The sequence below is a fragment of the Zonotrichia leucophrys genome, chromosome 1 (genome assembly GCF_028769735.1).
Source record: "Zonotrichia leucophrys gambelii isolate GWCS_2022_RI chromosome 1, RI_Zleu_2.0, whole genome shotgun sequence".
Taxonomy (NCBI): Eukaryota; Metazoa; Chordata; class Aves; order Passeriformes; family Passerellidae; genus Zonotrichia; species Zonotrichia leucophrys.
In genome coordinates, this window is record NC_088169.1 from 88,290,773 (window position 1) to 88,317,541 (window position 26,769).

At 40.3% G+C, this 26,769-nt stretch overlaps 1 protein-coding gene across 3 annotated transcripts in view; it reads right to left on the minus strand.

Annotated features, from left to right (window-relative positions):
- PRMT8 (protein arginine methyltransferase 8) overlaps window positions 1–26,769 on the minus strand; it is a 58,654-nt gene that overhangs the window by 25,740 nt on the left and 6,145 nt on the right. For all 3 annotated transcript variants that reach the window (XM_064721219.1, XM_064721208.1, XM_064721227.1), the window contains exon 3: window positions 306–491. In XM_064721219.1, the coding sequence (XP_064577289.1) occupies window positions 306–491 (186 nt within the window). The remainder of the gene's footprint in view (window positions 1–305; window positions 492–26,769) is intronic.

The following is a 26,769-nucleotide window of genomic DNA, read 5'->3' on the forward strand; positions in this document are numbered from 1 at the left end:
TGGGTGGGCTGGTTTGCAGCCCTCATAAATGCACTGCATTGATGCACTTGTGAAATTCACCTCTGCATGGACAGCTGCAATAAGAATCTAAGTGGGACAGAGGTTTTGAGTGCAAGTCTCTAGAGAAATGGGTGATATGTTTGGCACTTAACCAGACTACACAATTGACTGAGGAAAGGCAGAGGAATATAATCATGAGCAACTGGGATACAGACAAGAAAGTAAAAAAATAAAAGAAATAATAATAATAATTATTATTATATTGTTAGTTATTTAACAATTGCTGAAACAGAAATAAAAGTTACCTCATGAATTCCAAAGTGAGCATAGGAATCAAAGTAATAATCCCTGGATGTCATCTCTTCTGGATTGATGAGCTTTGCCATCTTGCCTCGGCCCGGGCAGCTGGGTTGCAATGGAGCATGGATGACAGACTGAACTGGCTTTGGAACAACAGCAGGCTGAGGAGGCTGGGATGGAATGGTGCAAACCTAGGAGAACATGGAATATTGTTAAGAGGCATCATTAAAATAAAATATTTCTCTCTATGTCTAGCACAGTGATGTTATTGTTAGTGTTACTATTGTAACTATCTAGTAGATAACAAGTCCAAAGACACCTGGCATATCATAAGTGAAATTTAGGCTGCCTTCTTTCCTGGATATTTAACTTACTTGATGTCCTGTAAAATTTCCTTAATGGATTTTTCCTAGTGTTTCTCTGCAGATACCTAAATTAGTGCTGAGTAATGGTAAATTATGGGAGTTGGCTGAAGTAGGTTACTGCAAACATTGACACAAAGCAGTAAAGTGCTACTTTTTCTCCATTAGTGTCCTATTCCATCAAACTTCCACAGATTTGTGAGAGGCAAGTTGCAATAAACACATAGTTCCCCTGCAAAGAAGAGCTCATGAAAAAAGGATTCCAGACACCGTGTTGCCAACAAGGGCAGAATTCACAATTGATTCTTAATTACCAGGTAAGGTGCCTGTTTATATTGATGAGCTAGGTCTGAGAATGCTCACAATATCTGAAAGTCCCTGATGCTATCTGAAAGTCTCTCAGCATGTCACTCAGGGAGCTGTGTGACATGTGTGGTCTCTTAATGCAGTTTCCTGTTGTTGGGAGATGCAGGAGTTATGCCATTCCAACACACCATGGCCCCAGCACCTCATTTTTTATTGAATACTGCATCTCCAACACCAGCATTCTGACAGCCACAGAATTCTCACACCCCCTTGGTCCACATTTGATACCTGTATCACATAAGACAGAAGACAGAATGTTTTGCAGATATGAGGTAAAATAGACCCTTTTCTGGCCCATGTGTGTATCTACATTTTGAATCCTTAATATGAAGCAAAATGCTGAAAACTGAGAAAGACTGAGCAATATCCTACAGCTTCACCTGTGCACTAAGTCACCTGCAAATTATGGGTCAACAACTTCATATATTAAGGTCAATCCTACTTAAAATACATCATATCCTTTTGTACTTTTGGGGGTTTTTTTATGACTCAGTAGTTTCTCAGTGGGGACCAGAGTTGCCTGAGCCTCTTCTCGTTACTTTCAGGAAGTTCATGCTGTCTTCTAAAGCTTAGTACTGTGAGGCATCAATCCCCTGTACTGTCTCTGAATAGCATCAATTAGCCTAGTTCAGTTTGCTTCAATTAAAAAAAAAAAAGAAGAAGAAAAAAAAAGCCCCCACATTTTGTAGATTTCTATGTCTCATCTTTTGATGGCTTCTTTGGTCCATCTGTTAAAAAAGTAAATGCCATTGGTTTATGTTCCTGTAACATTTTTCATCCCCAAAGATACAGAAGTGCTTTATTTATGAGCCTTTTTTATTTCTTGCATTTTTTACTTTATCACCTCACCCTGTTCACCTCACCTAGTTCACCTCCCACACAGAATACACTTGCTCCCAATTGGGGTTTGTATTTCTGTTTGGTCTAGTTTCAAAAATGTCCATCTGCAGTCAAGTAATTTCTCTTTAAGACATTGCTTCATTGCCTGTTCATTGTAAGCAGTAACACTGATAACTTAGTCTGTCAAAGCATTGCTCTTCATATTCAGCTCTTTCAAATATAATCCTGCTAGTTTTAATTACATACTTGAGGTTATATCTCAACTTTTTCCTCCATTGGCATGCACCCTATGCAATTTCTGCAGTTACCTTTCTCAGCAGTCCTTTCTGTACTTGTCTGCTGGATTACAAGGACTTAAACTGTAGGTGTTTGAAATTCTGTTTTATTATAATATGAAATTTATAATGTCCTACACTTTCCACTTACCCTCTGCATTTTACAAGCATTTTACAAGAAAAATACATACATTTATATAAATTACAAAATAAAATTGTCACTGAATTCTGTTCCTGTCCTAGGTAAGAATGTCTCCAGACACATGACAGTGCATCACGTGCAATTGCTTAAAAGATATGTAATGAAGAGAAGTTGTAGCAGTTTTTGTAAAGGAAACCAGGGGGCTTCTAGCATTTCTGTTGCTGTCAAACTACAAATTTAGATGTGGTTTGCTGTACAGCAGTGAGCACTTGCTACAGGAAAAGAGACTGATCTTGAAGGCAAATCTCCTATCTGGATGCCAGGCAGTATCAATTCTACTCCTGGCTGCATGGAAGGGTCTCGACTGGATTATGAGAACAAAGTTATTCTGACTAAAGATACTGAATGAAATTAAACCTAACAACTTAAGCCAGGAAAGTTGTCTGAATGAATTTCTTTCCTGAATTAACATCACTGTTTCCTAGTCAGCAACTGAATTCTGCTATGGCCAAGGGGTGGCAAGATAACTTTTTATTGAGCTACTGGGTCAGTATTGCATGTTTGACTTGCAATACTTTTCAGATGTATCCAAACTACCTGAAGACTTACTGCTCTCAACTGTGCATCTACATCCCTGCCAGGAAGAACATATCCCACCCAGCAGAAGAAGTAGAAGCCTAATAGTTCTGCTTCTCAGCTGCCTTAGTTTGTAGCCAAGCAGCCTGTGGAAAAATGTGTTGCTGGTGGCTGTTTGACAACATTTGGCTCTGAATGCCAATAGGTCCATCCTGTGCTGTGGGTACCAAAGCCTCATGCAGCAGGGGCAGTAGAAAACTGCAAAGGGGTGGTGATCTTCTCAGCCAACAGCACTCAGTCACAGGGACCTAAAACCAGCTCCTTCATTTCTGTTTTAGGCGTGCTAACACAACAATAACACAGCTACCAACACAACGTACTAACACAACACTAACTTCCTGATTCAAATGGTGAAAATCTTGCAGCATCTGTAATACCTCCTGCTGAAATTTCTGTGTGTAGCACTGCAATTCTGGAATCCCAAAACAACATCACAATTAGTTTTGTGAGTGGGGCTCAGGAAATCCCTCTTTCAGTAAGTTGCCATAGACTCTAAGAAGAATTTCACTTGAAAGCGACTTATGCCCTATAACAACAAATATCGGGGGAAAACATAAACACAGTGGACAACTGCAGAATAAAGAATTGCAATGAAAGCTATTATTTGTATCAGAAACAATAAAGTCTTTCAGTGTACACTTCTGAGACTGTAAACTAGACACAACTATGCTTTTAGGGATATGGTATAATTCCTTAAGGAGAAAACATGCTTTTAAGACAACAGCTATCAAGGAAAGACAACTTCCTATATTCTTTCCAGAACTGAAAAGAACCCTTGATGTGAATTATGTGAATTGCAAGCTTAGCATATATATATAGCCTACATGAGGAACAACTCATCTTTTGAATAACACCTGAAAAGGCAAAGCATCTGGGCTGGGGGTAAGCCTCACATCAGTGTAAAGAATCTAAAAACCTTTCTCTGCAGATCCCATGTATGGATTCTGGCCAGCTGCACACAATTCCAGAACACTGGCTTGCTGCTTATGCAGATGAAGTCTGAAAGAATGGAAGCAGCTGCTTCAGAATTCATTCTTCACTGTGCTAAACAGGCAGCCCTCTATTTTTCCATCTTCCATTGGTACTGAAGGTGGAGTTGGGGGTTCTGAAGGATCTGAGAAGCAATCTATCACCGCTTTGGACTGAAGTCCTACCTATGTGTACCATTTCAACATTTAAATCAAATTAAATTAGGGAAACACTTCCCAACTTTTAAAAATCAAATAAAATTTATTTCCTCTTTCCTTGTGGCCAGGGTTGGTACACTGCAGGTGATCAAATGTACTACCACAGGACTGGTTTTCTTAAAAGCTTTGAATTCTCACAAAAGACGAGATTCGTAAGCCTCATTGTTTCTCAAAATCCCACAACTCACAAGCTCCTGATGTAGGCATCTGAAACATATGCAGGCACTGCAGTGACACCTCTGTGTGACTTTGAGACCTACAGAGTTGCCCATGTGTGTCAATGGGTATTGTTGAAGTTCTTTGAAAACTGGACCTAATCCAACAAGGACCCACAAGGCTGTCTGGGTGTACAACTTCCAAAATACAAAAGAGAACTGGGTATTCAAAAATCATGAGCTATTTTTGAAAATTTGAGCCTTTTAGATATATCCATCTGTCTACAGAGAGACAAGATGGTGAAATATGCACAATTCATTTTCTAGGAGGTTTGTGACAAAAGCTGTGGTGTGTAGAGTAAAAATAAACTTGAATTTCAATTCTCCTTTCTTGATATTACTATGGAGACATCGGGCTGGAGGTTAAAATTCCAGTCCTTGCAAAACTGTTGTTCAAGCTGCAGTATTTTATTCTTGACAAATTCTTAGTTATTTATGGCATTTTTATGACATTGAAGTGGTTAACTTCTGCTTGGAAGTGCTGAACTTTTCCTTAAGAAACTAATTAAAATGGAATTACAGTTTTAACTTATTCAATTTCAGCATCACCTTCCTTTTAAACAAGAGGTTTTATCATATCTAAATGTCGATTTTATTTATTTTTTGAGCCAGATAGCTTTCTATGTCAGAACCACTAGAATAGAATGTGCCTAACACCATTTTAATTAGTCTGAATTTAATAATCAAGACTTCTGGAGTGCAAGAGATTATCAACTGGTATGCAATCACCATAGCGATTCCAACAATACAGCCTCTTCCTGCTGCAGATATGAAAGCACAGCCAAATATAAGAGGTATTTGCTATCCTCCTGCCAAAATTTAGGCTTCAACAAAAACTTCTTGGCAGTCATTATGCAAGTTAAAACCTCCTTTATCTTGTATTGTTTTGAAGTCTTTGTCCAAGGCTTATCTTAAGTGATCTTTGAATAGGGCAAAGAATCTAATCCATTATCAGAGAAGCTTTAACCTGATTTTCTGAGGAAATGAAGCTCTTACAGTATCTTGCCTATGCCTCTCATTAATAACTCCTGAGCTTGTCCAAGCCAGTCTGATTTGACAGAAGTGTGGAAATATCAAATACAATTACATTTTGGTACATTTCTTGAAAACCAGAAATTAGATAGAAGTATAAGTGATTTGATGATCCACTGAAATTGGAGCAGCTAGATTTCAGTTGTCATACTTCCACCTGCTCCAGGTCTATTAAGCCACCTGGTTGGTGTTACATGTGCAGTGTGAGGCCCCTGGACTGGATGAGCAGTAATGAAGGTGTACAAAGACGACCAGGCCTTGCTCAGGACTAAGTTAAGAGCTGGGGGCATAAAGAGCACATACTTGCAGGAAACCAGGCTTTTTTAGCTCCTCTGCACATGGGAAAACCTTTCCATGCTGAGGATGAGAAGTTCACAAGGAATGCAAAATGGCAGGAAATCAGGGAGTTCCAACATTCAACTACAGACAGATGTAGCTGTTGGAGAACAAGGATATATATATATATATATATATATATATATATATATTTTTATTTATATATTTTTATATATATGCCTATATATGGTGCATGCTTTCAGGACTAGGACCTCTGAAGACCAGTAAAGAACATTTACTTAGTGGAAGATTTACGTTGTCTCAAAATCAGTATGAAAGTGCCAATTCTTCAGCAGCTATAAATCTACTTTCTGCTTGATGAAAGTCAGGCTCAGTCTGTTTTAAGTTGCATGCAAGTATGAGTTCAATGCAAATGCAAATCTATCTAAACTCTAAAACTGAATCTAGTCAGGCAGACTCTGTAGGAAAACTGGGAGAGAGAACTGATTCTTAAAATTACTTGTTCTGAGGCTACCCCTTGTTCAGCCACCTCAAAGTGAGGTGCTGCTCTGAACTTTCTACACGGATTGTTTGGAATGACAGATCAACCTGTCACAGACAAACCTGTCCATTTTTTTATCAGCAGGAAATTCACTGTCCTTTATACAGACAAGCATAGCTCAGAGTGTATTACAACTGTGACACCCTTAAGTAATGATGATAGGAAAAATATTGTGAAAACACTGGTGCTTTAGAATAAAGCCTCTGTCCACAACAACTGAGACTGATCAGTTGTACAAGGAATTAGATTATACCTTCGATGTCCAAATCCTCAAAAATTCAAAGGAAAAGATGCAAGCTGGTCATCAGTATGATAAAGGTGTGGTCAGCACACTTAGGCTGCAGCAGAAATAACACCAAGTAGCAGAAAAGAATGTAAAGATTATAATGTTTGCAAAGTTGTTACTTTTTGTGCAAGAGCTAAAAAGAAATGTAGATACGTAAATGCAAAATAGGTGACGTGATGCCTTCATGGATCTGACCCAGGGTACTTCATACTGTCAAGATTTTTAATGGGGACTGTCTGTTGGGTAAAGCCAGAATTTTCTTAGTGACAGGTCACAAAATAAGCAATCCAATTTCCAGTTTCCTATATTCCTGGGTATGCAGGAGTAATTCTTCTCCCTAATAAAGTTTAAGCACTGAAATGAATGTTCTGTGGGGTCTCCAACTGTGCAGATTGCAGAACTCAGCTGGAGAATATCCTTTACCAGCCTTTAAAGCTATCTTTCATCCGAGCAGGGTGCTGGACTAGATGCCCTCCAGAGGTCCTTTCCACACATATTATTCTATGATATTAAGACATAGTTATATTTGCACTGTTCAGGACATACAGGTGGCAAGGTTTACAAACCTGAGCCTAGGGCAAATTATGAGGTAGGTTATAAATTTTGGTTGGTAGTTGTACACACAAAAAAGAACAGAACCTGCTTTCATGAGATTAAAGAATACACACTATAAGAAAATGAGGAAGTGTCACTCAGGAATGAAAACCTTCTAAAGCTACATGTAACAGAACAGAACGGAGATTACAGGAAATGAGTTGACAAAATTTAAGGACAGGAATGATATTAAGTATTTGTATTATTTATAAATGTGTGAGCAGTTCTAGACCGTTTTGTGTGCATGTAATTAAAATGCTCTTCATCCTATCTGCTCTCATGACTGCTTAGTACATGGTGCCATTGGAGAAAAAAACAAGCAACAAGTTACAGATGTTGACATTTAATTGAAAATGTGTTACTTTTCATAAAGATGGAGATTTTGCAATGCATGTAGAGTAGAATGTCCCATGCAGGGCACAAAAAGTGTAGTTCAGCACAGAACATAAGGGAAAATATGAGAGAAATGTATTAGTATTAACTGAAGTTTATTCTTTGCAAAGCACCTTGTGGAAGGATAGCAAAGCATTATTTTAAAAGTGTTGAGAGGCAGCTTTCTTTAGGAGAAGGTTGCATTTTGATCATCTTTGGCATTTGGTAGATTAATGCCCATTATTATTTTAGATTTAATATCACAGCAACACCTTCTTGATTTGCAAGATCCCCGCTACAAGGAACAGCTGGAGAAATGCCTTGTGTTTTCACCTGTACTCTGTGGTGTTGGGCAGATGGTCTGTCAGTGGACTCTGCTGTCCATCTGTTTGTTTGGAGCCCCCTGAGCCTCATTAGGAGAGAGGTAAGTGGCACAGTGAGGAGGCTCCCAGCGCTGGCTGCAGCCTCAAACCCCTTCTCTCCCAGGCAGGGATTCAGGGCTTCAGCTCAGCAGGGGACCGTGCTTCAGAAGCCTCGTCCTCTGGTGGATAACACCAAAAGCGAACTACAGCTGGCAGATGGCTAAACTCATTCTTCTTTTCATAGGCTACAGACCAATCTAACTGCTATCAATAATGTGGAAACAGATTTCCGTGTATAACCGTGCTGTGCCTCCACACTCGCAGCATGTGGATTTGTTGTGGTTTAATGGTCTCTGCCACGTAAGTCAAGAATCTGAAAGCTGAAGATTTAAATAAAGGAGAACTATAGATAAATAAAGAAAGCTGTGATGATCTGTGGCTAGATGTCCTGTGGTTTTCTTTCAATTTTTCACCATAATCAGCAATAGAAGAGGTGGAAATATTCAAACGCACTGGTTATTTTGACACAAGAGAGATACCTGCAAGTAAATCTGGCAGGCTGAGAAATACAGGCTAGACCAGGGCTAGGTGTTTCTGAGAGACACTCCAGACTTCTCAGCTTTTTCCTGACTCAGTACCATATATCAGGGCTGCCAGAAAAAGCATGAATTCTAACAGAGTTCTTCTGAATACAGTGCCTTGCTAAGATGTAAGAACTTTTTGGTCGGTTTATGCTACAGCAGCCTTTCTCCTGTTCCAGACTCCAGTCTGAAAAGTTTACTCTGGTGTGTAGACTGCAGAGCAGCACACCAGCAGCTTCACAAAGCCAGTGTCTCTTGCTGGTTGAAGCTTCTGGACTTACACAGATTTTCAGCTATGTCTGACATGGTAACACTGCAAGTCCCTGCCTTCTGTGGAGCATCCTGACCATTTTCAAGGACTCATGAAAGGCAAATAAAACCAAAAGATTAAAAAAAAAATCCTTCCTACCTTCTTGTAATATTAAGTCTCTCCTTTTGTGACTAAAGAAGATGAGAATTTAATTTAATTATTTATTCAGTTGGTAGAAGCTAACTTGGTAGTGAAAAACAGAAAGGTTCCCTAATGTGTGGTCCCAAGACTATCAATGTTGACTGTGAAATTCCAATATCACCACAGGAATTTTAAATTTAGAACTGAGGTCAATTGTGAGAGTTACGATTGTTATTGACAACCATATATTACATCACTGGTATCACTTCTATCAAGATTTGAAGAGCACCTAACACCTAAAATAAGTCAGTAAAGGCCAGGGAGCACTTAAATTGACAGATTACAAAAGTGTGACTGATCACACTTTTCCTCTTTCATTCAATTACCCAGAGAAAAACAAGCAGTAGGTATAAACCATGTTGTGTGTTCTCCTGGAACAGATTTTCCTTCTGAGATGTCTGGGTTTTGGGAGTTTTGACAGATCTCTTGCCTTTAAAGTGCTACATCCAAAACTGTCTAGAACAAAAGAAATCAAGATGCACAGATATAAGAAGGGGAAACAGCCTGTTGTTCTGGCAGAGCTATTAGAGGCTTATTTTTTGTGGTTGTTCAGAGGGAAGGTTTGAGCTAAGACTATTGCCTGTCTATTGTTGAACTGGAAAGAGGAAAAGCTGATAACAGTATTTTCCATTTGAAGTAGGCTACAGCCTCTGGGAAATAAAGAGCTTTTCCAAGTTTAATGTCATTTTATTTCTGATTTGCCTTTCAGGGAGTTACACAAGGGAAAGAAATATCTCTGCATTAATAAAATGCATCAGGTCTTCCAGATGATTTTAAAATATCGGTCCCAAATGGGAAGAATCTAAAAATAAACCATATCACTTTCATTCCTGGACATTCATTGCAGAGTCACCGCTATATTTGGTAGTGATAATTGTTAATGTTATATGCTTACTAATATACACTGATACTGATATTTAATGTCCCACCTGGCCTGACAGGACAAGTACTTCTATGCCATCAACAAGTAGCACACAGCTATGGGGTGCTGTTCAGGGACTGAACTCCCCCAAATCATTTCCAAGACCCTTTCAGGTTTGGCATGGCAGAGAGAGAAGGCTGCAAAAGTGTCACACTGCTCAAACAGCACTGGCTTAAAACTGCAGCTGTGAAGTCTTCCCCTTCCCCTAGTATTCTGCAATACAAGTAGTCAAACTGCAGCAGCCTTGCCTCGTTTTTTCAGACAGGATGGAAACACACTCAGCTTTATGTGTGGCTGAGAGGAGTCACCCAGACCTGTGAATCCAGCACCGTTTCTAGGGTGGCTGAGTACTGTGAGGGAGTAGCTGGAAGAAGGGTGAGTGGCTCTTCTTGTGTGCACATGAACAAAGTTCAGGGCTGCTGGTGAGTCATGTTCCCTGCTGCTTGGGTAGATTTGGCTATGCAATCATACAGAATGAAGAAATCATTCCGTGCTATGTTTCCCTGGGAGTTGCTCAAAGCCTATATCATTATTTACCCAGTCACGACTCAGCTCCTTCTTCCTCCTGTAATGTGGGGCTCAGCTTTCCAGGGCTGCCTTTGCACCAACTTGGACTAGCTGGAAGGAGGATCTGGGTTTCTCATTCCTCTGTCCTTCCTTCTGCATGCAACAGAGAGGACTCATCAGCATTGCCTGAATACTTCCACAGTGTAAACTGATTAAAAGGCTGCCCTTGCATTTCTCTGTGGAGTCCAAGATTCAGTATGCAAGGCTCTGTAGAGAAAGTTTCCATAATGTGTGCTGGGTCACCCAGGCAAGCTGATGTAATTCCACATGAATTCTGAATTACAGACAATTTATCATCATGGCTGTGAAACCATGAATGGTGCATAAGGATCTACAGTCAGAGCATTAGGGGCCTGTTAACAGATGGTAATTAGTTCTATTTTAAGGATGGCTAGGCAAGTCAGCTGTTTTTGTGACAAGGAAAAAAAATAAGGACAAGGTCATCTTCTAAGACATGAAACCCTAGCAGTTGTTTTCACTTTGTGATCAGCTATAACCCAGGGAAGACATGCTCCCGTTATCTGGAAGCAGTACACAGAAATGTAAATGTGACTGAAGGTTTTTATTGATTTTCAAGTGAAGAGAGATATTCATGTGCCAGATTACTTTAAAACGCCTCGCATCACAAGGCGCAGCTTGTTGTAGAAATAGCAACAGAAGTTATAGAAGCCTGCACTGAAAATATCAAAGTTGAATGCAGTGAAGAGGAAGAGTTTGTTGCAGATCATTGCATAAAGAGTTATGAAGATACAAAGCCGGAGAAGTGTGAACTTTCCATTGTGATTTTCTTATTGGTTTTTACTATCATTGCTGCTGCATAAGTGCCTGCCTTGCTGAACAGGCAAGGCAATGGAAATGAATGGAAAGGAAACAAAAAGGACCTGGTACTTTCAAGCTACTTTAAATCACCCTGGCAAGTGCATGAAAATCTGTTGAGGAGAGGTCAGGGGGAGCATCATCAATGCTCACAGTAACTTTCTTGTAGGGAAAGTAGCTTATCAGTGACTGGCCTCTTCCCCTCCCCAGCACAATTTCGACTGACTCTCTAGTGATAAAGAACAAGAACCAGAAAGCGCTAATCAACTATAAAACCAGTTATTTTTAGGCCTTTTCTCAGTATCAGGCAGTAAGCTGAACTTCACATGAAAAAGTAGAGCTCCACTATTTTTAGAGGCTAATTATTAACAAAAATAACCAGAGTATTCTATCTGTACAAATTATTTTCTTAAATTAGCGGAAAATTTAATGGAAGCCCTCCTCTGCCTAGCAAATTTCTAAGGCACTGATCTCTGAAAGTCACTTTGCAGCTGACACACCAGTCTTTTCTTCCCCTCTCACTGAGTTTCAGCTGTTTCACAACAGCTCTGTGGGAAGTTCTTCAGGAAGACATGATACTCTGTAGGCTTTGCTGAGCCTTAGTAAGGAGGAGGAAAAATATCCAATTGACCACCTACTCCGTGTCCTAGCCAAGCCTCTGATCTACACTCAGCGCAGTTTCAGATGTACTTCAGCTCTAGAGGAGGTCTCTGCCTAAGAAGTGGCCAGGGTTATTATTTCTTATCCTCTGCAGTGGGTAAGTGCAGAGACAGAAAGAAGAACAAGACTGAGAAATGGCAGTTCCTGAGCTGAAGTGCCAGAGAAAATCAGCACAGTGAGTTACAGTTCAGTGCTGCTGCAGAGCTACCAGCAAACAAGCACCAACATTGAGTAGAAGTCCCACATTTGTCACTTCCATTTGTCAACTGGCAAAAAATAACATTTCCCTGCACAGAGCAATGACACCCTGCCACTTCCTTCGGAGCTGCAGCTCACTGGATCTTAATATGTTATAGCACAGACTTTCTCTTCATCAGCTGGCAGTTTTTTTGTCCTTTGTGTTGGTCTTAGGTCCATCTCACTGCATGACCTTTGAAGGAATCAGCCACTTCTTACTGTGGGTTACCAGAATTTTGCATCTTTTTGTGACAGATGAAACCGCTAGAGGTGGAATGTGGCTCTCTGAATCAACACTTATGATGGCTCACTGAAGATGAGCAAGGAAGAAGCGCCTGTGAAACTCAGGGAAAAATGCGGCTGCCCACAGCTGTTGCAAAGAAGCTGATTTTAGGTGAATCAACTGCTAGTTTAAATGTTTCTCCCTGAGTTCATTAAAATAACATGATCACTTCCCTGAGTTAGCCAGACTTGTAAAGGGGACAGTGCTGACATGACCCAACATAAAGTGTAAAAGTTGAAAAACTAATAGAATAATTTCAGTGAGAGCAATGGGATTGAGCTGCCTTCAACTCACATTATCCTCCCCAGTAACTGGGGAAACCCAGTGTCATGACCATGAACATATTACAAAAAACCATTTGTGTTATGATTTAACTACAATTCTTATATTTTTATAAGTTAAATTTTTGTTTATATTCCATTTTCAGTGTATTTTGTACCCCCTGCTAAATCAGAAATCCCATGTAATGTCAACTGTTTTCAAAAGAGACATTAATAAGACATTTGATATTTCACATTGCATCTTTCATGCAGGAATTACTAGAAGAAACTGATCAAAAGCATATTGCACTGTGATGCCTCTTAGCAATTACTATTTTCGTTTGTAGTCATTAGAATACAACTCCTGTGATGACATTCAAAGGTTTTTTTTAAAAAATCACATGTAAAGGGTCCACTTGTAGTTAAATCACTGGGTAGAAAACTGGCAGAAAACCATTTTAGCTTGTGCTCAGGATCCCCAGCTGCTAAAACTCAGTCAGTACTTTTTGGCCTCACAGACATGGTTGAGTCTATGAAAGGAGGAAAATTCTGACTCGGTTCTCTCTTGGGCACTTGAAGTCAGGGAAGACAGTTCCCCTGGAGATTTACGATGAAGAGTAAAGATGAGAGCATCTTCTCTTCTCCCTCCAGGAGTGAGAATGTATGAATTTTATACGGACGGGTTTCAGGTCAGTTAAAATATAACAAACAACCTACCCTGAGCCACCTCCATTTCTATTCACCAAGAGACTGTCTCCACCCTGGCTTTTGCTGCTGTAATTTGCCTTGCTTTTTTTGTTGCTGCCATTTTCATAAGGGATTGGCAGCACTTTCCCCTTGTGCCTCAGCACTTCTCTTGATGCTGATTCATAAGGCAGCATATGTTATTTTGAGATGAGAGTGGGTACACGCTTGGCTAAGACAGAATGGAAATCCTTGCCTGACTTATGGTCACAAAGCACAATGCTTTGTCCACAAAACACAACCTGTGACTGCCCTGACAGGGCCTCTTGTGCAACAAGCAAATGCTGCTTGCACAGCATGGGGTCAGCTGGAGTTGGGTCCTTCCCTCCTGCACGTCTCAGTCTGCATCCTGCTCCCCCCATTCTGCAGGGGCCACACGCCCTTCCACGCTTTTCTGTTGACATCCTTCCTGGGCTCTGACTGTTTCTTGTTGTGTGAAAAGATGTGGCCCTGCCAAGAGCCTCCACAGGAGCAGCTGGGTAACGAGACGTCCTTGTGCATGCATGAGTGGCTCATCCCTCCCTTCGCTCAGGCAGCAATAGAGAGGCAATGGAAATGATTGGTGTAGAGTCACTACAGACTGGAGAAGTGGCTCCACTCAGGAAAGCTGTAGAGCAAAAAGGAAATTACTAGCAACAACAAGAGCAGAAAATGTAACTGACAGCAGCAAGATCTGGATAACTGGGCTTCTGTTCAAATTAGTCTTCTGTTGATGCTGTGTAAATAGCTGGATGAGTGTGAAGACTGATGTTTTCTGATGAAAGTGCTTCTGACCCGTGAATTCCACTTATTCATGTGACTTTTCTTAACCTGAAAAGCTCAGAGAGTGGATCTCAGAAAGGTTTTTACTATTCACAGTTGTGAAGAAACCTTGAAAAGACTGAGTAAAAGTTTCTGGGAACAGAAAGGCCTATAAAAGTAACACATTGACGCAGATTCAGTGTCTTTTTTTAGCCAGTCTTATCACCTTTCCACATATAAGGTTGGCATTATTGTTCTTTAGCCACAGCATGGGCACAGCATGATGTACAGCAATGCAAAATGCACCAAGTCTATTTGTGTTCTGATGGCAGAACAGACCTTCAGATTTTCTTGCCTTCTGATGTGCTGTTGTACTGCCCTAAAAACCTCTGAAATTAAAAAAAAAAATAAAAAGCTGCAAATTGCTTAAGATAACTCGGGAGTTAAAGGATAAGACTGAAAGTTTCACTTGCTGCTTATCTGAACATTAACTTGATCTCAGACAATGGAAGAAAAAGAACAGAGAAATAACAGAAGTAAAAAATAGTGTTTCAATTCAAGGTGACTCAAGGTTTTATTGACATGGAGTGCTTTTTTTTTTTTTTCTTTTTGGAACATATCAAGCTTCATGGGATCCTGTTTTTTTTAAATATTTCTTCAGTTCATGGAATGATTGACAGTTGAGTGGGATAGAGGAGGAGAAGAAGCATCAGCTCTCACTTCTGAACTGGCTGCACATTCAGAATTAATGGGGAGGCAGAGCTTTCCGACAAGGAGAAGATTTTGAAAATGTAAAAAACACAGACAAAAATAATATTTTTTTATAGACATATAAATCAGGGGAGTATGCTCTCAGTACTGTCATAGAAATCAAAAGCCACTGTGTTTGGTCTGTTAATATAACTGGAGTTTGGCCACCAAAATGCTCTAGGCTCTGTCTAGGATCAGTAGAAACCACAATGTTTCTTTAAAGTATGGTTTGAGATGGGCAGAGTAGCCATTCAGAGGTGTTTGTCTCTGCTCCTTAGACAGGACAAGCAGGCCAGCAGCTCAGATGCCTTATTAAAGCATCTGAATTTGTGTGAGCAGATTCCAGATCCTAGCTGATCCATTCAAAGTAAAATAATAACAACAGAAAATAATAAAGATTTCTTGATTCAATGATGGAGAACATTAGGACTTTATCCAATGAGTTGTGCATATTTCTTAAAATACCCTGGGAAACAAATTACTGTCATCAAGAAGATCTCCTAAAGAAGGCTTGTAAAAATATTTGAGGTGGGTTTGTTTGGTTTTTGTTTTTCGGGTTTTTTTTTGAGCCACTGAATCCCTGGAGATAGAATCATTCTGCACCACATAAAAACAGCAGTTTTTATTTTTCTCCTTTTAGTGACAACACGGTGATTTTTAGCAGAACTCTGAAGCATGTTGTAAGTCAGAGGAATGCAAGGTTCTGCTACCAGCAGCAAGACACATAGATTGTATCCCTCAAACAATAATGTTTCTTTGGAAGACCATACCACGGAGAAAGATCTAAGTGGTTAAAAGATGAAAGAAGAACGATGGGAACTGGCAACAGCATCTCCCCTAACTCCTTGGGAAATTCCAAATAAATAATACTATCTTTATTCAACCTAAGATTTCACACTAAAACCAGATGATTAAGAAGAATTTTGATTTTAAGTTGATGTCAAAGATAGCAAAGTCATATCCAGCAGTCAAAAAACTAAAACCAATGCAAAGTGAAAAAAGCTAAATATAGAATTGTTGCCTAGCACATTAAGTTAATTGACTTGACTTCCTTTGTTCTGTACAGTCTGTACAATACAGTGACTTCAATAAATCACTGGTCCTTTTCATTTTATTGAGACCTCAGTTCATCAGATGTAAAAAAACCCATAGTGAATAGAGATGTGAACATACTCAGCATTTCAGAGGACTGAATATTTGAGAGAAAACAGAGGCTGTGCTCCTTTGTTATAGATTCCTAAATTTACCAGATTTTAAAATATCAGCAAAGAAGACAAATGTGATGTGTGAAACAGACATATAAACCACTTAGATTTCCAATTTTATTTGTACGTTGTGTTTGATTTCACAGAACCACAGAGCAGCTGAGGTTGGAAGGGACCTCTGCAGGTCGCCTGGTCCAGCCCCTGTGTTCAAGCAGTACCACCTCAGGCCAGCTGCCTATGTGCATCCAGGTGGCTTCTGATTATCTCCAAGACACTCCACAATCAACCTGGGCAATCTGTGCCAGTGCTCAGTCATGCTTGCAGTAAAACAATATTTCCTGATTTGAAGATGGAACCTCTGGTGTTTCAGTTGGTGCCCATCGCTTCTGATCCTGTCACGGGGCACAGCTGGCACTGGGAGACCCTGTGGTTGCCCATGAGCCAGGTGGGCTTCTCTATGAGCTATGAGATGTGTAGGTGTTACAGAGTTTAAGAAAACAAGACCAACTACATTTAATTGCTGAATCAAAGGTGTGAATGCTCGGAAGTGATCTAAACTCAAAGGGACAAATATATTTAAATTCTCCCTTTCTGCACTGGAGGCTTGTATTGCTAACAGCTCACCAAGTTAGTTGAATTTAACCTTACTTCAGCTCAGGTGGTACTACATGTAAAATATGAGGTTGGTTTGGAACTTGAAATGGAAGTGTTCACCTTCCTGTGATCCTCCACATCTAAACTGAATTTTGTCACAACAACCACACAGAGGAACATAGTGAATACAAAGAATGTAAAGAAATAAAAAGTAGAACTTTTCCATAAAACTGCTTTTTTAAACACAGAGTATCTCTATCAACATATAAATGTATATGTATACATATATATACCAACACTGGATGTGGTATAAAACTTTTACCAGGATTTCGTCACTTTACAGTGTTTGAGCCCACACAGGCATAGTTGCGTCTTCACTGACACAGTTTTAGTAAGACTAACACAGGTGCACAAAGAAATGGAAGTCATGACACAATATCCAGTTTGAATTTAATTTTATGTAAGTGTAAAACATTGTGAGTATATGTATGCACACACATATACCTGCTAAGCAATTTTGTAAGCAAGCATCTTAATGTGTCTTTAAGGAACTGCATGGCTGAAATGACAAATGAGCCCAATGTCAAGGCAGTTATTGAATTATGAAGAAGCATAGTCCTGTTCACTCAGAATTAGTGTTATGTATCACATTTGCATTTTAGTTATAAGATGGGGAGTGGAGTAACTTTCTTGGTTTGGAATAGTGTCAGAGAAGAAATTGTTGTGTGACTGAATATCTTATGGCAGTTCATTATTAATCAGATTTTGGAACTACACTGGGTATCAATGGTTTTTTTAATGGCGATGTTATTTTATAACCATGTTAAAGCAGCTAATTAAATTTAAATCTGAAGTTTAAAATGCCCATGTAAAGGAAAGCTACTTGTAAGTCTTCCTCCTGGTTTCAGCTGGGACAGAGTACATTTTCTTAGTAGCTGGTACAGTGCTGTGCTTTGGATTTAGTGTGAGAACCATACTGATGTTTTGGTTGTTGCTTGCTCAAAGACAAGGACTTTTCAGGGTCTCATGCCCTGTCAGTGAGCAGGTGCAAAAGAATCTGGGAGGAAGCACAGCCAGGACAGCTGACCCCAGCTGGTTGAAGGGATATTCCACTGAACATCAGCTCAGTGCCTAAACTGGGCTGAGATGGCTGGGAGCCACTGACTGCTGCTCAGGGATGGGCTGGGCAGCAGTCTGTGGTGAGAAACTATATTGTGCATCACTTGTTTTCTCTCTCTCTCCATTTTATTAAAATTATTATTATTATTATTATTATTATTATTAGTAGTAGTAGTAGTAGTAGTAATAGTAGTAGTAGTAGCTGCAGTATTAATAGCACTGTTGTTATTATTGTATTTTACATTCTTTCAATTATTAAATTCTTCTTAGCTCATGAGTTTTGCTTCCTTTTTTCTTCTCCTGATTCTCCTCCCCATCTCCCTGGGGAAGAAAAGGAGTGAAGGAGCAGCTGTGTGGTACTTAGTTGCCAACTGGGGTGAAACCATGACAGCCTGCTTAGCAATGGACAAAGAAATACTGATCTTTCTGCAGACTACAAAGAAAATGCTGTGTATTTGTGAGGCTAGTCCCCATTTATAGCAAGGACAACATATATGTTCCTAACCACCCTGTAAATTTAGCCTAATGAACTACACTTGCTCATATTTGGCCATTAAGTTATTTGGTGTTAGTTTACCCATTGTGAGAAATTTAATTGGAAGAGACTGAGATTAAAAACCTATCAATTCCAGACTTGGTAACACATTTTTTCCCAGGAGATCTGCAAATGCCATAATTGACTTCAATGTGTTTTCAGCAGTCATTTAAGAAAATGGAAATGTATCTAGCATGCAGAACAAAGGTAATACTTCTAGTTTCGGCAGAATTACTCTTGTTCCATATTATACAAGGTAGATGAGGAGTGTTTTTAAATACCCTGCTGGTATGGACTTGATTCTACAATGAATAATCATGCTGAATGCTACTGACACACATGAGCAAACCAGTGTGTTCAGCATTTCTTGCATTATTAATCAAACATTCATTGAAATGTTCAGAGATGTGCAGTGATTTATGTTAAAAAGGTATCTACACTGTGTATTTCAAAAGCAGCAATTGATAATGGTGTTGATATAAACAAGGCTTTTGTAGCTTTGTGTTAATGATCAAATAAGCTTTTGGTATCTTACACCCATCTTTTAAATATGGTTAAGAAAGCAATACAAAAAAGTATGCTCTTAACATTTTTATACAATTGTGAAACAGAATGATGAAAACCCTATTCTTGAGCAAAATCACTGGTGATTCATCCTTTTAAATATAATTTTATATATAGACGTGAGCTGGTTTTGAATCTATATAAATCAAAAATAATTCTGCTGAAATTGATGGATTTACATGAGGGTAAACCTGTCCTGTGCTGAGAATACTTTTGTTTTTTAGTAGGCATGGTTAGAATACTCATTTTTACCAGGTGGAGATAAGTCTTGCAAACATAAATACTTTTGCCTTCCCTTTTACACAGTGACAAAGAGATATTTTATGAGCACTGAGAAGCTTATTGTTTTTCTGTCGAGAAAGGAACAGACGTAAAAAGATAGAAAGATGGCATAGAGATTTTATCATCAGTAAATCAGTGGTATTGAGGCTATGAGGATAGTTTCACATCTTCATGAAAATCTCACAGTAATAAGTGCGAGCACCTTCTTTACTTAAAATCCTTATACATCTTTGCCTTCCATTAATTTTGTCTGATGAAAAATGTCTCTTAGAAAAGCAGGACAGAAACTGAATGTCAAATACGGAGAAAAAATAAATATAAACCCATTGGCCTAGTTTTACAATTTTGTTAGGCAAAATATACTTCATTAAGCAGTATACACACTGTCATGGTGCTGGTATTATTAGTCATTAAAGTATGTTTGAAAAATCTAAGAAGTGTGAGATGGAGTTTGGCACTGGAGGCTTGAATTAATCTCCTGGTGCTGAATAAGAAATTCAGATAGGTAGCAGGACACATGCTTTGAACAGCCCTGGAAAGTGCAATCAGCTTTTGGATTTAAAAGAATATAAAGATTCAGCAATTTAGATATTAATAGCAGGGTAATGTAGTTGAACAGCGAGCTAGGAAATGATCTTTGCAGTAATATGTTAAGTTCAGCGATGACAATGTGCCTGTGAGGTGAGATGAGGTGAGCTGGAGCTGAGCTGCTGCTCAGAACCCTGGCATGCAGATGAGTGAGGAATATTGCACTTTGTCCTGGTTCCACTCGATGGAGTGGAGATTGGGGTGGGTCTCAGGTGTGTGTGCAAAGGTGTAAGAGCTGGTGACAAGTTTCCACTGGCAGAGTCTCACAGTATTGTAAATCACTTATTTCTGAGATTACCAATTGATTTAATCATTTGTGAGACAATGCTAAAGGCATTGATAAAGGCAAATTTTAATGGAGGATTTCAAGGAAGCTTTAAAATACATACTTTGATAACTAATTTAAAAGAGTCTTGTTTTTTTCTGTTATGTTCTTTCTTTTTTCGTGGTTGGTGGTGTGAATCAGAGGCCTAGAACTACATACTGTCTCTTCTTATTTCATAACTGACTAATTTGTCAAAGAACAGTGAATGTTGGGCTTATTCACTTTGACAGAGAAATTGAGATTTGCATTAGACCTTACAGGCTATGGCAACCCCCCCTGCTATTTCTTTATTGACAGGCTGTAAAAGGGTAAATTGATTCACTCCTCTGAAGGCCTCCTGCTACCTCTGCCTACATCTCCTTGATTCCTGACATTTGTTAAACCTGACAATGAAATAATGATCTGCAAGTACACAGGCACCAAAAGGGAGGCTAAGGAAAATGTGGGCCTGAGGCTAAATGGAGCAGGGGCCCTGGGGACAGTGGATGAGGAAAAGGCCAAGGTACTCAGTGCTTTCTTCACCTTGGCCTTTACTGATAAGAACAGTCTTCAAGGAGCCACAGAGTGATTCTGTGACTTTTTGATAATGAATTTAAGTAATTCTACTGTTCCTTTGTTTCTCTGTATTTTGACTCTATTTCCCCACCTCTCCTTCCTTCCTTCCTTCCTTCCTTCCTTCCTTCCTTCCTTCCTTCCTTCCTTCCTTCCTTCCTTCCTTCCTTCCTTCCTTCCTTCCTTCCTTCCTTCCTTCCTTCCTTCCTTCCTTCCTTCCTTCCTTCCTTCCTTCCTTCCTTCCTTCCTTCCTTCTTCCTTCCTTCGCCACTTCCTTCCGCACTTCCTTCCGCCACTTCCTTCCGCCACTTCCTTCCGCCATCTTCCTTCCTTCCGCATTCCTTCCGCCACTTCCTTCCGCCACTTCCTTCCTTCCGCCATTTCCTTCCGCCACTTCCTTCCTTCCTTCCTTCTTCGCCACTTCCTTCCTTCCTTCCTTCCTTCCGCCACTTCCTTCCTTCCTTCCTTCCTTCCCATTCTTCCTTCCTTCCTTCCTTCCTTCCCTCCTTCCTTCCTTCCCTTCCTTCCTTCCTTCCTTCCTTCCTTCCTTCCTTCCGCCACTTCCTTCCTTCCGCCACTTCCTTCCTTCCTTCCGCCACTTCCTTCCTTCCTTCCGCCACTTCCTTCCTTCCTTCCTTCCGCCACTTCCTTCCGCCACTTCCTTCCGCCACTTCCTTCCGCCACTTCCTTCCTTCCGCCACTTCCTTCCTTCGCCACTTCCTTCCTTCCGCCACTTCCTTCCTTCCGCCACTTCCTTCCCTTCTCTTCCGCCACTTCCTTCCCTCCGCCACTCCTTCCTTCCTTCCGCCATTCCTTCCTTCCTTCCGCCATTCCTTCTCCGCCACTTCCTTCCCCTTCCTTCCTTCCGCCACTTCCTTCCTTCCGCCACTTCCTTCCTTCCTTCCGCCACTTCCTTCCTTCCTTCCGCCACTTCCTTCGCCACTTCCTTCCCATTCCTTCCGCCCCTTCCTTGCCACTTCCTTCCTTCCACCACTTCCTTCCTTCCGCCACTTCCTTCCGCCACTTCCTTCCGCCACTTCCTTCCTTCCGCCACTTCCTTCCTTCCTTCCGCCACTTCCTTCCGCCACTTCCTTCCGCCACTTCCTTTTTTTCACCCTCCCTTCTTTTTTCCCTCCATCCACCTGCTCACCCACTTTCCTGTCTGCCTTTTGTCTCTCTTGCCTTTTCTTTTCCAGCTTCACAAAATAATCTATATAGTTTGACCTCCAGTAAATTTGCAAAGCCTTCTGTTACGTGGCTAAATATAGTAATACATAAATACAATATTTTCCAGAGCAGGGCTTTTACTTAAGGGTAACTTTACATTTGCCTCTTCTAATCCAAAGAATCTAAGAAATCAGCAAACTTACACAGAGCTGAAAAGGATTCAGCTGAAATTTCAGTCTGCAACATACTTTCTTGCACACTAAAATCTGTTCCCTTTCTTTGTCCAATAAGTGTTTCATATCTCAGTTTTGCTATTTTGCATCCTTGGTCTGCTTCAGGCTCACAGAGGATTTACTGTGTTTTACCAAAGCCAATGAAACCAAAAGGGTAATGATGGCCCTTACCCTTTTTTAAGGCTCAACAAGAGGCAAGCATCCCTAGCAACTGTGGAACACCCCCTGCTCCTACAAAATTTGGCTAATCTTAATTTGGTTTAAAACACTGTGCTTCCTAAGGAGACAACTATATTGTGGTGTGGTTAACTCTATCTCTTTCATTTCCCCCTGAAACAGCTGTTCCACATGCACACTTAGACCAGATGCAAACTGTGGGTAAGAAGCAATTTGCAATAAAAATGTTACTTTTTACATTTGACCTCCCTTTCCAGGGTAAATATGAAACTACTGACCCAAAATTCTGAAGTAAAACATGCCAGATATACAGCTGGGCTCTGTAACAGGGGATTTCTGCAAAATACACTTTGCTGGCACTACTTGGTGCCATGTGCATTAAGCAGTTAGTCTTCTATTACGTTTTTTCATTTAGGAAAATATTCTTCCTTTCCATTTTCATAACAATTTCTGCACAGCCTTTGGTTAAAAAGAGGTAAACAAGAAACTATACAATGCAATGGTCATGGGCCTCAGAAGAGGACCTGCAAGCAGAGATTACCATGTGCTGAACTTGATTTGTGAAAGAGGACACGAAGGGACAATCTAACAGCAGCCTGCAAGTACTTGAAAGATAGTTACAAAGAATATGGAAGAGAACTCTTCTAAATAGCAGCAAATGAGATAATGAGGTGAAAAGGTCACAAGCTGCAATTGTTGAGGTTCCGATAGGACAATAAGAAAAACTTGTCCTCTGTGAGGTCTGCTGAGGGTGAAGCACTGGAAGAGGTTACCCAGAGAGGCAGTGGAATCTCTGTGCTTGGAGATTTTTAAGAGTTGGCCAGAGACAGCAATGGCCAACATGGTCTAATGCTGGTGACTGTTGTACCCTGGCCATGAGGTTGCATTAGATGGTCTGCAGAAGCTTGTTCAAATCAACACATCTGGTTTGCCACACCACAGGGATCCCTATTTACATAGGACTCACAGGTGTTACTCCTGATATATCCTAATGTAAATCACATTAGAGTAAAATAAAAACATACAAATCCTGTACTTCAGACAAGTTAATGTCTACTATGGGGCAAAATCATGAGATCTTTGGTCCTTCAATAGCAGTAGTTCAGAATGAGTTATAGGAAGGATAAATTACTTCCCTGTTTGTGACTAAGGAAAAGAATATCAGTAGCTGGTCTTTCTCCCAAGCTGGGGTCAAATTTCACAATAGATTGATGAACAGCACATGGACACAACCAAAAACTGAAACAGATGGCAACATCTCCTCTCTTCCTATCTAAATGAGAAATTAAGGTCCAAAGCAGAAATAAGTTTGAATTGGTGGACTGTTCTTGGAAGGCCCTGCCTAGGTCACATATTATTCTGGTCTCTGAGACCAGGTCTGAGCCTTCCTGGTCCCATTGGAAGCAATGAAACATAAGCTGTCTGGCCAAAAAAGGACAAGCAGGACAGGAGAACTGGGAGGCCACCCATGACCCCAAGTGTGCTTTGTGGCCACTGAGGGAACACATCAACACTACTTCTTGCAGTATTACAACCTACTACTGCTTCCCAGCCAGCAGATGTTGACTTTCACCACATTGGCATGAGAGACAGAATTGCTACTTTTTCTTTCAAAAAGGGGGACTGGGGGGAATTGTGGCAGAATGTCTCAGATGCACATGATACCTTGGGACAGGACAAGGAGAGCACTAGGAACTGAAGTGTGTGCTCTAGACCAAAGAGAATGCTGAATGGGAAGCTTGCCAGCTGCACTATGGTGAAGAGTTTGGTACCAGGAAAAACTGAGGAGGACAGTGGTATCAAACAATGTCTTAGAAAATATCCACCTCCATGCCCTTCTTCCAAGGTGGGCTCCCCCTCCTCAAAAAAAAAAAAAAAAAGGAAAATTTTAAGAGCTTAAGGAGCTGCTTTTTTTTTGTGAGCAATGGTTAGAAAAAGTGGTAATGGCTCTTTTTAAATAAGAATTCACTCTGTGTGGAAAGGAGCCAGGTACAGTCCTCAATACTCACAAACTTCCAAAAGCATGTACTGCAGGACAGGATATTTTAACTGAGGGAGAATGGTATCTCTTCACCTTCTTTATTTTTTCTCTGTCAAAAATTTTGGCTAAACAATTTTTGCTCACTTTAATATCCTTTCAAACGTTTTATTACTAAAATATTCTGTTCATTTTGGAAAGAAAAACATTGAGATTTTATTTATGATCACCTAGTATTTCACTCTCAAAATACCAAGGAAAATTATCTTTAATTTCTGCACTTAACAGAATTTTCAGAAAAGTGAACTTGGCAGTGAGTGCTTTTGAAAATGAGTCTGCCTTATTTCCAATTCTGGTCTTTAAATCTCTGAATTGTTGATGCAATAAAATGAAGATAAATAGATTTTCTGTTCCAGATTTTTAAAGTGAGTTTCCATTTTTGCAATTACGTAGATCATGGAAAAGACAGCATTATACATGCCTTTTAAAATTTTGGGGTTCTTTATTTTTCAGAACTGGGACTTAGCAAATCTAGCATATAAGAAATATGTAAAGCTATCATCCTTGACCTTACTGTACCTCTTAAATCATAGAATCAATCACAGAACTGCAGAGTCATAGCATCATAGAATAAGCTGAGTTGGAAGGGACCCATCAGGTCATCGAGTCCTGCTCCTGGCCCTGCACAGGACATCCCCAAAAATTGCACCATGTGCCTGAGAGCATTGTCCAAACACTTCCTGAACTCTGTCAGGCTTGGCACTGTGACCACTGCCCTAGAGAGCTGTTCCAGTGCTCAGCTACCCTCTGGGTAGAAAACCTTTCCTGATATCCTGATATCCAGATATCCAGCCTAAGCCTTTCCTGACTCAGCTTCATGCTGCTCCTTCAGATCCTGTCACTGATCACAAGAGTGAAGAGATGAGTACCTGCCCCTCCACAAGTTTACTCTCAGCTTAAAAGTTAAATAGTAAGAATTAAATAGTGCCCATCCTCTCACCGTCGCTGTGAAGTGACTCAGCTCCCATGCAAGACCCCTAAAGAAATAACATGTCAAAAGACTTCATGAAGCCAGCCAGGAACTGTTCAAGAACACAGGAAGGATCCAGGTAGGCTGTGATTAATCAACAATTGCTCCATTCTGGCAAGGGGAAGACACCATTGTGGCCATCAACTCAGCCACTTATTGGGTAATCTCCTCTTTGCTTCCTTGAGGTGAGGGGTTTTTGTTTCTGTTAATTAGAGGTTACTCCCAAAGAAAAATATGGAAAAATATGGAAAAGACCCATTTTATCCAAGACTTCCAGATCAAAATAAAGACAGAATCAAAGCTAGTGATGAGGGCAGCAGGTACACAGAATTCTCTGTGGAATCAGAGGTAGGAGCAACAAATTTCATTATACACCCGCTTAAACTGTTCATTATCTCACCTGACAAGGGACTGAACTTTGTTGCAAACTCAGAAAGGCTGAGACAAAATCTTATGAAAAGAATAGGTTCAATGCTTTTTTAACTTAAAGTATTTCTATGCTCTGCCTTTATCAGTAAAGGCACAAGCCTTCAACTTTCACAATCAGGATGGAGCTCTGGAAGGCATGTGAATCACTCTTGTTAAGCTCACTTTTTGTATGGATGTAGAACAATTACAAAATCTATCATCTACAGAATATCTTGTGCTCTTCTGTGAAGAATTTTGTGCTTTTCACAAACTGAGATTGAAAAAAAAGTGTCACTAAAGCCTGCTTACTAGCATGGAAGTTCTCTTTTAGCATTGGCACAAGGACACAATGGGATTTGGCCCATGATGTCACCAATACAAACCAGACCCTTTCTAAAAATCCCAGTCTTCTTGACACTCACTAAAACAAGCCTATGCTGGCAGAGGATGAACCATGATAAGATATCTTTATCTGGAAACTCTGCTTTGAGTGATTGCTGTTACTCTTTACTTGAGCATAAGTGTTTCTTCATCCTATCACTATTATTAATGCCAACTAAAATCTATTTCGTCAATGGGGCCAAAATATCATGGTCAATACCTTGAACTTTTAGTATTAAATTTGAGAAAGGAGTGCAATGCACTTAGCTCTGTCTTCAGCTGAGCTAAATTAATGTTCTGCACAGCTGAAGTTGTAGAAGGTGGCTCAGAGCCGTATTTCTGCTCCCCCCACTCTTGAATTGGCTAGAAACCAAAACAAGCCCCTATGACTAGGCTAGAACTACCTTGTACTAGTACCTTTTACTAGTCTAATAGCATGGGCAACTCAGCTCTAGTTGGAGCATTGTAAAGGATCAAAATATGTTGGGAGGTGGAATATGCCCTGCTTTAACTCAGAGCTGCCTCTGTATCCCTTGGGAATTTGGCTACACCCTCAGTGAAAGCCTGACATCCTGGGTCAGCTTGCTGACTGCCCTGTCAGCAGCACAACACCTCTGGATCATGAGCTGGTGGTCTGGCCTCTGTAGCTCACCTACACCCCTTATACACACCCACAACCTTTCCTGTTCAAAGTTAAGTGACACAGGCATGTGGGCACCCAGTAAGGTTGAAATTTGTGTTACAAACTGTTTCCTCAGCTGGCTCTGGGACACCAGGCCAGACCTCTTGTGACTTCTGTTAGTACAAGGTGT